The sequence below is a fragment of the Bufo gargarizans genome, chromosome 2 (genome assembly GCF_014858855.1).
Source record: "Bufo gargarizans isolate SCDJY-AF-19 chromosome 2, ASM1485885v1, whole genome shotgun sequence".
In the NCBI taxonomy this organism is placed as follows: Eukaryota; Metazoa; Chordata; class Amphibia; order Anura; family Bufonidae; genus Bufo; species Bufo gargarizans.
Genome location: NC_058081.1, coordinates 503,440,329 through 503,452,944, shown reverse-complemented (window position 1 = coordinate 503,452,944; position 12,616 = coordinate 503,440,329). Strand labels below are relative to the sequence as shown.

Here is a 12,616-nt window from a genome sequence, read left to right as displayed (position 1 = left end):
ATACATTGTTGGCAAAGCTTCTTAGTATATGAGGAGGATAAGGGACATCCACATAATGCACATGCCAAAACTTTCTTAGGCCTTGTCTAAAATAAAGAAATAATCAAAATATCAACTCAGTATCAAAGTTGGGCACTTACCCACTCCTATTTCAGACTTGAAAAGGTACCGGCGCAGGGATATCTCCTTCTGCCGGGTCGTGTCTCTTTTCTTCCTCCATAGTATTACACTAGGATAATCTTTCAATATAAGAAAAGTAATCATCATACTTCTTATAATCATGGAGAGAACAGGTTCTAAACACTGTCCCTTTTTGAGGACAATTGTTTGATCCAGAGGGAAGGCAGGATACCAGCTTCAATCACCAGGTCATTTTTTCCAGTCCAGGACCATGCCGGCCACTGCCGGTATTTGCGCCCTATCACTGCCCTTCCCCCTGGAAGTTTTGCATAATTAGAATGCGAATTCTGGCTAAACCGTAAGTACGTTACATGGAACGCACGTTTTACCGGAAGTGACGTCCACCGCTGCCTCCACGTCTAAACCGCACGTTGAGAAGTCACCTGGAGCTGTTTCCTTACTCTCCCGACGTTGCGTGGCTTTACTCCCCCGGAGGGGCAAACGCACCTACTGCAAGAACCGGACGGAGGCCCCGGAACCCCACCGGCTCCTAGGGTCCTGCCAGCGCAACATATGGGCGATAGAACCCAGAAGGAATTTACCACATGGCCCTCCAGAACATCTCTGGGACTTCCAGGCCAACGGTACCTGAAAGAAAACTGCAGGTCTCCCGCTCCAGGGACAGGAAACCACTGAGGTAGGAGAGAGGCTCCACCTTTTTATTCTGCAGGTGTCCCTAGGGGCGGATCCTCTCTCTGTGGTGCTGTCGTGGGTGGGGGAGGGAAAATTGCAGATATTTCAAAGCCCCTGAAACTGCTTTTGGTCACATCACCTCTGAAGCCATTCTTTGGCTGGCACGGTGCTTGTGACCATGCCCATAGCCACCCGGATGTAAACAGTGCCGGTACCCGAAGATGAAGTGAGCAGAGTCCGTGCAGACCACGGATCGGAGTGGAGCAGGTAAGTAGGAATCTTCTGTTTCAGGGGCCATGTTGCAGGAATTGTTAAAAAATAATTTTTACTGGAAAAACTCCTGTAAGGTAGCCAATGCTTCTATAATCAGGGATGGAGTGTCAATCAGAGAGCCTGGTATGCTGTCCCATCTACACATTTAATTCATAAGGATGGTCTTCATACATTACACTAGAGGTGGGCACCCGTAACAGTACCTCAGTCCCATACATGCAATCTAATAGACAACAGGAAATTGCTGGCTGCTTTTCAGGGGTCATTTTACCCACTGGACTCCTGTGCAGCTACACAGGTTTGCACACATTATATGTCTGACCTTGTATTACATCTATAAAATATCATATAAAACTCTGCTGCTCACCTTCATTTTGGCTTCTATCCATTTCATGCTTGTTGCCGCTACCAATCGAAAGAAAAAAAAGGAAATTAGTTCCTAGATAAAGATAACCTGTCAGCTCAATACTTGTATTCCCATAAAATAACAGCATTGGATCATCATCAGTCTAAAGTGTGTTGTCTCTATAAGTCCTCCTAGAAATGTATGACACCTGGGGGTTACCATTCCCCTTGTCATATGAATGTACTGCAATACACTCACTGACTGGACAGTGTCAGGCTGTGTAGTCACATACGTCACTGGTAACACCCAGTTGTCAATTAATTCACGAATGTCTAGCAGGAATAGCAGAGGAACATCAAAACGCACAGTAATAAAAAATATTCTCCAGAAAGATTATTTCATATGTAATACCGTTATTTTCTAAAACAGACATAGCTTATAGCACCTGCTTCTCATCGGCCAGAGCAACTCAAAATGTAAAGGCTCGATATGAAGGACTTATTTGAGGACATTCAATGTAAAAGGACCCAAGAAAAAGCACATTTCACCTGTAATGTTCATTGCAATACAAATGTGCAGTTGCTGCAGGAGCCATTAATTTGCAGGTGCCATTAACTTTTATCCCACCAGTGATAACAGCCGATTACTAGGGGATTCTGCTGCTGCACCGATGACAACCAATTAATCATCAGTCCTTATTTTATACAGATATATGGTACGTAAGGCTTAAAAAAAAGCCATATTAAATTTAAGTGAGTTTAGTTTAAGCGAGTTTACCATTACAATCCCATACACAGCCTCACTTCTCTTACAGTAAAGAATCCTCTTCTATGTTGGTGTAGAAACCTTCTTTCCCCTAGACGTATCCTTGTAGCATTAATATTAAGGCTATAGTCAGACAAAGGGTTTTCCATGTGGGACAACCCACAAATCCTGAATCACTAGGAACTCCCAAATTTTAAGACAATATTTGGGTGATAGTAACTAGCGTCACTCATGCTGAATTAAAAAGGACCGGTCATCACGAAATGCAGTGTAATCTGTAGGCATCAAGGTATAGAGCAGGAGGAGCTGAGCAGATTGATATACAGTTTTGTGGGAAAAGATTCAGTGTAATTTATACAGTTAAACCTACCCTATTTCTGACTTCACTGTTTGAGGGTAAGGCGCTATCAGTGATTGAAATAATTCTCTGTGTAAGGGTCCGTTTACACGTCCTTTGTTCTGGGTCCACATCCGTTCCGCAATTTTTGCATTTCAATAGGGCCGCAAAAGATGCGGACAGCACACCCCGTGCTGTCCGCATCCGTACAGCAGCCCCACAAAAAAGATAGAGCATTTCCTATTCTTGTCCAAAGCCATGGACAAGAATAGGCATTTCTAGCACATGGCCGATGTCCGTGTTTTACAGATCCGCAATTTGTGGACTGAAAAACACTTGCAGACGTGTGAAGGACCCTTTGTGTGTATACAGAGATAAATGACAGTCACTGATAGCTGTACACAGTGAGGTGTTATCAGTGATTGATAGCATTATCTGTGTGTGTATACATAGATAGCTGTCAGTCACTGATAGTTGTACACAGAGAGGTGTTATCAGTGATTGATAGCATTCTCTGTGTAAGTGTGTATACAGAGATAGCTGTCAGTCACTGATAGTTGTACATGGGGGAGGTGTTATCAGTGATTGATAGCATTCTCTGTGTAAGTGTGTATACAGAGATAGCTGTCGGTCACTGATAGTTGTACATAGGAGGGAATGTTATTAGTGATTGATAGCATTCCCTGTGTAAGTGTGTATACATAGACATTTGCAGAGTGCTGTCACATTGTTTTTTGGCTTTGTGTTCTCAGTCATGACGACATGCACCTGCGCATTGGGATATGCTGACTGACCCCTTATCTCTTTGCGGACCCCCACTGATGTGATATTCATAGCCTATCCTAAAGATAGGCTAAGTCAAAGATAATGGCTTTAAATTTACCAGTAAAATGACAAGTACTTACACCATATTACAATATCATAATCTTCATAAGCAGAGGTAAGAAATTCATGCAGGTACGGCCTCATAAGCTCCAGTCCTGTTTCTGCACATGACCGGTGGTCTAAAAGATTGAGGAAGAAAATGCAGAAAGAATATCAGAAACAACATTATAGGAAGGAACTGCCCTTGAAGCAGTTACCTCGTATAGCTTGCAAAGTAGCTCCCGTGATGAAATACAGTTTGGCCTCTGTCTATTACTAGATATACATGTACTGGGAACAATATACTTTCTAATGGCACTATCTTATATTGCATATGATTTAGTGGGAAGCTGGAAAAAAAAATCAAAAAAACACAATAGATAACAGGAAAAAAAAAAAAAAAAAAGAGACAATTCACTGTTTTTGGTCACTTCAACTCCCAAAGAAAATTTAACAAAAGTTATCAAAAAGTCTTACACACTACAAATTGGTTTCAATAAAAATCATATTTAGCATGGCTGGATCTTAACAAGGTTCCAAGTAGAGCTTCAACATGCAACAAGAAGAAATGGGAGTGAGACAAAAGATTTTTTGAGCATTCAATTTAATGAAAACAATGAATAAACTGAAACAGGTTTTTTTTCAGCTGATCAAAAGTTTAGGACCACACCTCCAAAAAAAAAACACTAAACCCCCCCCATAACAGAAATCCAACTTTCAAACATGAACTCAGTAATGAGTAGCTCCGCCGTTATTGTTTGTCACTTCAAAAATTTGTTCATTTCTCCAAGTGGTGAAGACGGCCGTACGAAGGCCATCTACTGTCTGGAACTGTTGTCTATTTTTGTAAACTCTCCTTACCATCCATCCTCAAAGGTTCTCAATTGGATTTAGATCAGGGGAACATGCAGGATGGGCCAAAAGAGTGATGTTATTCTCCTGGAAGAAGTCCCTTGTCCTGCGGGCATTGTGTACTGTAGCGTTGTCCTGTTGAAAAACCCAGTCGTTACTACACAGACGAGGGCCCTCAGTTGCTCTCTGCAACATCCGGACATAGCCAGCGGCCGTTTGACGCCCCTGCGCTTCCTGAAGCTCCATTGTTCCACTGAAGGAAAAAGCACCCCAGACCATTATGGCGCCCCCTCCACTGTGGCGCGTAGAAAACATCTCAGGTGGGATCTGCTTGCCATGTCAGTAACGTTGGAAACCATCAGGACCATCAAGGTTAAATCTTTTCTCATCAGAGAATAAAACTTTCTTCCACCTTTGAATGTCCCATGTTTGGTGCTCTCTTGCAAAGTCCAAACGAGCAGTTCTGTGGCGTTTAAGGAGACAAGGTCTTTGAAGACGTTTTTTGTTTTTGAAGCCCTTCAGTCTCAGATGCCGTCTGATTGGTTATGGGGCTGCAGTCAGCACCAGTAAGGGCCTTAATTTGGGTCGAGGATTGTCCAGTGTCTTGACGGACAGCCAATTGGATCCTCTGGCTCAGTGCTGATGAAATTTTTTGGGGTCTTCCACTTGACTTTTTTGTTCCATAACCCTCAGGATCATTTAAGAAATTCCAAATGATTTCCTTACTGCGTCCCACCTCAGCAGCGATGGTGCGCTGTGAGAGACCCTGCTTATGCAGTTCAACAACCTGACCACGTTCAAAAAGGGAGAGTTTTTTTGCCTTTGACATCACAACGTGTGACTACCTGACAGAAAATGACAATGAATCCACATCTTTGCACAGATTTGGCCTTTTAAAGGCATGTGGTCCTAAAATTTGGATCAGCTGAAAAACAGCCTGTTTCAGTTTAATCGTTTTTTCCAATTAATTGAATGCTCCAAAAATGTTTTGTCTCACTCTCATTTCTTCTTGTTGCATGTTGAAGCTCTACTTGGAACCTTGTTAAGATCGCACAATGTAAAATATGATTTTTTTGCCATTTTTAAGTGGTCTTAAACTTTTGATCAGGACTGTAGTAAGGCAGGGAGTAAAAAATAAAAACGCAAAAACAGAAAATCGATGTGTCCCTAACCCTTAGTGACCACCAATATGCCTTTTTACGGCCGTCACTATTGGGTCACCTTTTTACGTCGATCCAGTTAAAGCGCTGCATGGGTCTCCATGCAGCGGAGTGCAGGGGCTTGGCTCCTACAAGCGAGCCGTGTTCCTGCTCTAACGGCCCAGTCCGCCAGAAGCACCAATCTAGACTCACTCTGTCTTCCATCAGCACCCAATGAATGAAATCGCAGGGTGTCAATGTCAGTGCAGGGAGACCAGGGCCTACTGAAGGCCCCAGGCTTGCCTCTATTGTGTCCCAGCAGACTGTGCTTCTCTGGCACAGCCTGCTGGTGAATGTCAGTATAGCACTGACATTAAAATACATTGAAATACAGGAATAGCGCAATATATTTTAGAAGTGAACAAAAGACCACTTATTATAGTCCCCTTGTTTGACTATTAAGTAATATATTTTTCCCCCATTAAGATGCATTTTTCCCCCCAAAAGTGGGGGAAACATGCCCCTGCGTCTTATGGGGTGAATACTAATGAGCGCTTCCATTATAGAAGCGCTCATTAGTACCGGAGGACCAGGAAGTGGTAAAGGCTCTGTACTCACCGCTTCCTAGTCCTCGGCTGTGGAGTGGCTGCGCACAGTGTGAGGGCGCTCTGTGACCTCACGCTGTGCATGCCAGCTCACAGCACAGCTGACAGCAGAGGGAAGAAGATCGCGGGCGGTGAGGAGTGGCGGTGTTCAGGTGCAAGAGAGGTAAGTGGGTCTTTAATTTTATGAAACGTGAGGCAATATGAGGCTGCTGGGGGGTAATCTGAGGCAATATAGGGCTGCTGGAGAGGTAATCTGAGGCAATATGGGGCTGCTGGGGGGGGGGGGGGGTAACCTGAGGCAATATGGGGCTGCAGGGGGGTAACCTGAGGCAATACGGGGCTGCTGGGGGGGTGACCTGAGGCAATATGGGGCTGCTGGGGGGGTGACCTGAGGCAATATGAGGGGCTGCTGGGGGGGTGACCTGAGGCAATACGGGGCTGCTGGGTGGGTAATCTGGGGCAATTAAGGGCTGCTGGGGGGGTAATCTGAGGCAATACAGGGCTGCTGGGGGGTGATATGGGGCTGCTAGGGGCTGATCTGAGGCAATGGTGAATAATATGAAAGGCAATGGGGCTCTTATCTGAGGTCTGATTGGGGGTCATTCACATTTGGGTCTGAGCTGAGGTCTGATTGGGGGTCTGATCTGAGGTCTTGTTGGGGTCTTATTAACATTGGGGGTCTGATTGGGGCTCCTGATGGAAAAATCAAGTTTCAAAAAATACACCTTTTTCCACTTAAAAATCGCTTTACCATAGAAAAAAATGGCAAAGATAATATTTCCTTCACATATTTGGTATCTCTGTGTCCTAAGCTCCCACACTATGCTATTATCATGTATATGATTCCATTCGAACGCTGTAAAAAAAAAAAAAAAGACAGAATTGCTGCTTTTTGCTTATTCGCCATGAAAAAATGAAATAAAAAGCTGTTATATATCCCAAAATGATACCAATGAAAACTACAAGTTGTCCCACAAAAATCGATGGAGCTCTGTACTAAGGAAGCATGTTAGGCAAAACTGTTTGCTTGAGGATTAAAGATGAGAGCAACATTGGATGAGGACACACTAACCAAACAACGTGTAGTCAACGTCTAGGACCAGCAGCTTTTTCCCTTCTCTCGGTGGATTTAGGATCTCTACCTTGTAGTCTTTGACACGACGTGAAATCTTTGCAAGATTTTCTTCTCTGAAAATGATAAAAAATTACCCGGGCCAGCTCAAATATTTCATACACCTTCACTAATCTCAGTTAGACTACTAAATACTGGCACAGTACTCGCATATATGTTCCAGTAATACAGGTGTAACATATCCATGCCACTATATACATAAAGCTATATTTTGAACATCCCTAGTCCCTTATTCCATTTGGCGCCGATTTTGCTGGCAAGAATTACAGCAGATCCACTACCAGTTTTCTATCAGTTATAAAACAATGGGGGTCATTTATCCAAGATCAGGGTTTTACGCCATTCTTTAGATGCATCCTCCAGCAGTGCAGGGGATACTAATTTATGGCAAGGTGCAGGCCTCGTGATAAATTAGGCGCATCCTCCGCCCGTCCATGTGCCTGGAGTGAAATCTATTTCAGCCCCTGACTAAAGTAGATTTCATGGCCTAAATGACAAAGGGTAATTAACTGGGGCTGATGGCCCTGCCCTTGCTGTTAGTAAATGACCCCCAGAGAAGGAGGAGGGGAATGCTGCTGCAGTTTCACATGAGATCACATGAAGGGGAGTAGCAAAGAGATATGAGATTGAGTCTGAGCGTACAGAACACATCACAACAAACATGGAGAAGGAAAATGTGCATTTACTTAGCAAAGGGAAGGGAGAAAAAGACCCCAAATCTGCATATTATACACACTTATGGCTGCACCACACCTAATACACATCTCTGAGAGTACTGCGATTCAAGCATACAATACCGCACTAGCACCAGGCTTCCAAACAGTAAAAAAGTAAGGCCAAGACCCACCGATTTTCCACTTCCACCACCTCGTCTTCAATGTCAAAGTCATTCACCACATCGTCGTTGTCCGGTGGTGGAGCCAGCACATCTTCCTGCAATAAACCATGGCATCAATTTCTGAGCAGCCAGTGACAAGCCAGTAAGGGGAGAAATCTCAGAGAAATTCAATAAAGAACACCAGATCCCTTTGTAATACCTTCTCTAAATCCCACATCTCACATATGGACTTCAGTACTGGGCTTCAAATTGCAAACCGGATATAGGAGAGCTGGAAAGAGTTCAATGGCGGGCAGCTAGATTATCATAGGGAATGGAAGGTCCCCATGAGACATTTAAGGCTAAGTACACCTTTGGAGGCAATTTTTTTAAATTATTGCTAATAATCATTTTTTCAATTGGTCTTTGTTAAAAATATGAAGCCCTTTTTTCTGTACAGAGCTGAGATGCTCCGCTAGCTGCCTGTGGTTTTTCTATCTTTTCCGTCATTTGGGGAGCTGATGGACTTCTTATCTCTGCTCTCTGACATTATAAACACTCATTATAGCTCAGTCCCTATCTTACTGATAAGAATGTGGCTTAAATAAGTGTTTATGACCTCTCAGTAGTTTAGTGATAAGATTTATTAGATGACCAGCACAAAGTGAAAGTACCAGTCACACAGCTAGAAAAGCAGTTACCCCTTTGTGACAGAATGGCTCAATATTTTTAATAAAGGCCAATTGAATGAGCAAAATGCAATCATAAAAAAAATGCCTCTAAAAGGTGTACATAGCCTTTAAAAGTGGCCTTGTACTTTCAGTAAACTTCTGATATGTCATAGGGACATATCAAAAGCTTAGATTGGTGTGGGATCTGACCGGCAAGACCCCCACCTATATCTAAAATGAGGGGAGAGAAGTGCTCACTTGGTGCACTCTCTCTCTTTTCGCTGGAAGCGAGACAGACTCGATAGAAAGTCTATGGGCACGTCTCACTCCCATAGCGCAGCAAAGAGTGAGAGGACGCTAAGCGAGCGCTTCTCTCCGCTCGATCTAGAGATAGGTGGGGGTCTCAGCGCTCAGACCCCTATCAATCTAAACTTTTGATAGTCCTATACATTTCAAAGGTTTAATGAAAGTACAAAAATAAATTTATCTATACGTCATCATGGGTCACATGGCCTACGCGCAGCTCAGCCCCATTGAAGTGAACGATGCTGAGCACGATACCAGGCACAGCCGCTATATAATGTACGGCGCTGTGCTTGGTAAGCACGGCGAAGGCTGTTGTGCTCACCGGAGCACCGGTGCATTCTATAACAGCTGATCTGTGCGGGCCCCAGGTGTCGAGCCCCCACCGATTAGATACCAATGTCCTATTCTGTGGATAGTTCATCAGCATTAAAGTCTCAGAAAACGCCTTTATATAACAATGTCATAACTGATCTGAGAAAGGTTGAACCTAATGGGCACTTGTCCGTCACATAACTATGCATTATGAACCATTCCCTATTATATGCCCTTTGCCCCATGTGGGTAGTTAGGCGGCGGGCAGGTTGCTTTTCCTGTGATTACGCTCAATTGCCCTCAGTGTGTATAGATAGGAACTGTAACAGCCACGTTCCCCCCAGTCATAGAGGGGCAGTTTTCTGCATTCTAATGACACTGCTTACTTGCCTGTCTATAGCGCAGGCAGAAATCCTTATTTTATACACCTTTTCTGCCTTTACAGCTGCTGCTTGACATTGAGTACTGTTGATCATCTTCCTTGTATCCAGAATGCCCACGTGCTCTTGTTCTGTTATCTATGCAGTATTACTATTAGGGTTTGCATGTCACAGATTTGAATATGGCAAATCCAAAGTGTATTTTACCGCCAAAATCTGTACTGTGCATGAGCACAAGAAATGGCGTTCATTCAGCTTTAAATCCGCAGAAATTTGTGCATATTCATTATGTCAACAAAAATTATTTTATTTTTTTAGTTTCTATGGCAAAGACAAAAGATTTTTTTTCTGGAGCATGTGAATGGGGTTGGGGTACTTTCACACTAGCGTTATTCTTTTCCGGCATTGAGTTCCGTCCTAGGGGCTCTATACCGGAAAAGAACTGATCAGTTTTATCCTAACGCATTCTGAATGGAGAGCAATCTGTTCAGGATGCATCAGGAGGTCTTCAGTTCAGTCCTTTTGCCTTTTCAGGACAGAGATAATGCTGCAACATGCTGCGGTTTTATCTCTGTCCAAAATTCCGGAACACTTGCATTTTTTTCCACTTGACATGCATTAATGCCGGATCCAGCCCTGACTGTTCAAGCAAAACAGATCCGGCATTGTCGTCTGGCCATGCTCAGACCACAAAAATGTAAAAAAAAAAAATGCCGGATCCGTTTTTTTCAGATGACACCGGAGAGACGGATCCGGCATTTCAATGCATTTGTCATACGGAACAGGATCCTGATCCGTCTGACAAATGCCATACGTTTTGACGGATCCGGCAGGGAGTTCTGGGGACGGAACTGCCTGCCGTAATCCTCTGCCGCAAGTGTGAAAGTAGCCTTACAAAAACCCCATTCACATACGTTACATGAAGAATGTTAGCAGATCTGTTGAGGATTTAGGCGCAGAATCCAAGTTGTAACCTTCTGCAATATGTTACAATCATATATTCCGACACAATAAAAAAGCTTGGCCATGGCCGGCAAATGGTTAAAAAAATAAGGGCATTTATACTCACTGCACCGATAACGCAGGGGTCCCAGCTGCATTTCACTCCCTGCTCCTGGTCTCTACACAGCCAGAAATGACTGCGGGTGCCATTCAATCAATCATGATAGTTGGGCGACAACTGCAGCCATTTCCTGCTGAGAACAGAAAGTAGAGCACAGCGGAGGATCTGCAGGGGTGAAGATAAGCTCATTTATTTATTTATTTTAACGATTTTCAGGCAAAGTAAAAAAAAACTTTGCTGGAATTCCTCTTTAAGTATCCTACATAGTTTGGTATCAGCCAGGCAAAGGTGAACCCATGGTTTAAACCCACAGCGAATATATTTACCAGACTCTCTTCCCGAGTTCCCATCATCATAATTTTCGTATTTGGCTTCAACTTCAGGACCCCCAGTTTCATGCTGTTGTCCGCCGGTTTACCTGCACAGTATAGGAAAGCAACCGAATCAGCAGAAGACAGGATCACAACCGCCTATCACCGCTACACCAGTAAAGGGGTTGTGGGGTCTAACACATTTCTTTTAAAGGAGGAGACCACTAATACAGTCTGTCCATCCTCTTCTACTGACCTACCCTTTAGGATACCCCAGGTCAGCAATAACATGTCTGCTGAGTCCATGTTACACCTCCTGCACTACATTGCTGCACAGTTCCTTGCGTACCAGAGCGCTGATAAGGCAAGAAGCGCTGGGAATTTGCAGAATTGTGGCACCAGAGGGGGAGGCAGCCAGCCCAGACCACTGGCACCAGAGGGGGAGGCAGCCAGCCCAGACCACTGGCACCAGAGGGGGAGGCAGCCAGCCCAGACCACTGGCACCAGAGGGGGAGGCAGCCAGCCCAGACCACTGGCACCAGAGGGGGAGGCAGCCAGCCCAGACCACTGGCACCAGAGGGGGAGGCAGCCAGCCAGGGCTGGCTGCCCCCCCCCCCCCCCTCTGGTGCCAGTCAGCCCAAGCCCCTGGCACCAGGGGAGGGGGCAGCCAGCCCAAACCCCTGGCACCAGAGGGGGGGGGGCAGCCAGCCCTGGCCACTGGCACCAGAGGGGGGGGGGGACAGCCAGCCCTGGCCACTGGCACCAGAAGGGTGCGGTGCCAGTGGTCCATGATTATCACTAGGAACAGGGGTGGGACTATTATTTGGGCAGGTCCAGTAGCCAGTGCCCATTGGGTTTGGGCAGGTGCCAGGCAGTGGTTTGGCCCTGCACCTTCTGGTTTTGGGGGGCGACATGTCATACTGACTTTAGATTGGGATCCCCTCTCAGCCTCATGCCCAGCACCCTCATTCTGAAGATCACCTGGGTTGACACATTAGGTGGGTGCTGAACCTTCTCATCTCACCCTTGTATTTGAGACCCAGCAGTTTCTGGCGCTCCGGCAGGACCCCGGTGAGGCTCTTCAGGGAATGCTTGAGATCCATCACCGTGTCCTCCTCAGACAGGGCAGACAACGGGAACTCCTGGCCGCCCCATTTGATGATCAAAGATAGGGTCATCGCCTTGGAACCGGGATTCCCGGACATGTGAACGGATGTCCTGTGACGGACTCTCTACACCATCAGAGCCGGACTCCTAAACACCCACAAGAGTCACTTTCATGAAAGAGCCGGCACCGGCACCTCAAGACACAACAACACAACGAGACAGAGCGGATATGACGTCTGAGTGACGTCTGACTACGTCAGGGGCTGCAGTGTCCGGTAGTCATGGTAACGCTTCCTGAAACTGCCTGCTGACAACACGCAAGAACTTCATATCCCGGGTCCCTGCTGTCCCTCTGGCACATGGCCTGTCACACTAGGACACGTGGTTCAGTCCAAAAAAGTGTCCTTGTTGCAGAGAGTGACAACCAATCAGAGGCCAGCTTTCATTTTCCCGGTACAGTTTAGGAAATGAAAGTTAAACTTTGCTTGGATGCTAGCTGGTGTTACTCAATAGGAGTGAAGTA

At 45.3% G+C, this 12,616-nt stretch overlaps 1 protein-coding gene across 1 annotated transcript in view; it reads right to left on the bottom strand.

The window, feature by feature from the left end:
* Window positions 1-12,344, bottom strand: part of UBLCP1 (ubiquitin like domain containing CTD phosphatase 1) — a 29,712-nt gene extending 17,368 nt beyond the window's left edge. Inside the window, exons 1-6 of the mRNA XM_044281262.1 lie at window positions 12,011-12,344; window positions 11,002-11,093; window positions 7,974-8,059; window positions 7,067-7,182; window positions 3,440-3,538; window positions 1,454-1,491 (exon numbers count right to left, since the gene is read on the bottom strand). Coding sequence (XP_044137197.1) covers window positions 1,454-1,491; window positions 3,440-3,538; window positions 7,067-7,182; window positions 7,974-8,059; window positions 11,002-11,093; window positions 12,011-12,191 — 612 coding nt within the window. The 5' untranslated portion in view covers window positions 12,192-12,344. The remainder of the gene's footprint in view (window positions 1-1,453; window positions 1,492-3,439; window positions 3,539-7,066; window positions 7,183-7,973; window positions 8,060-11,001; window positions 11,094-12,010) is intronic.
* Window positions 12,345-12,616: the final 272 nt, after the last annotated feature.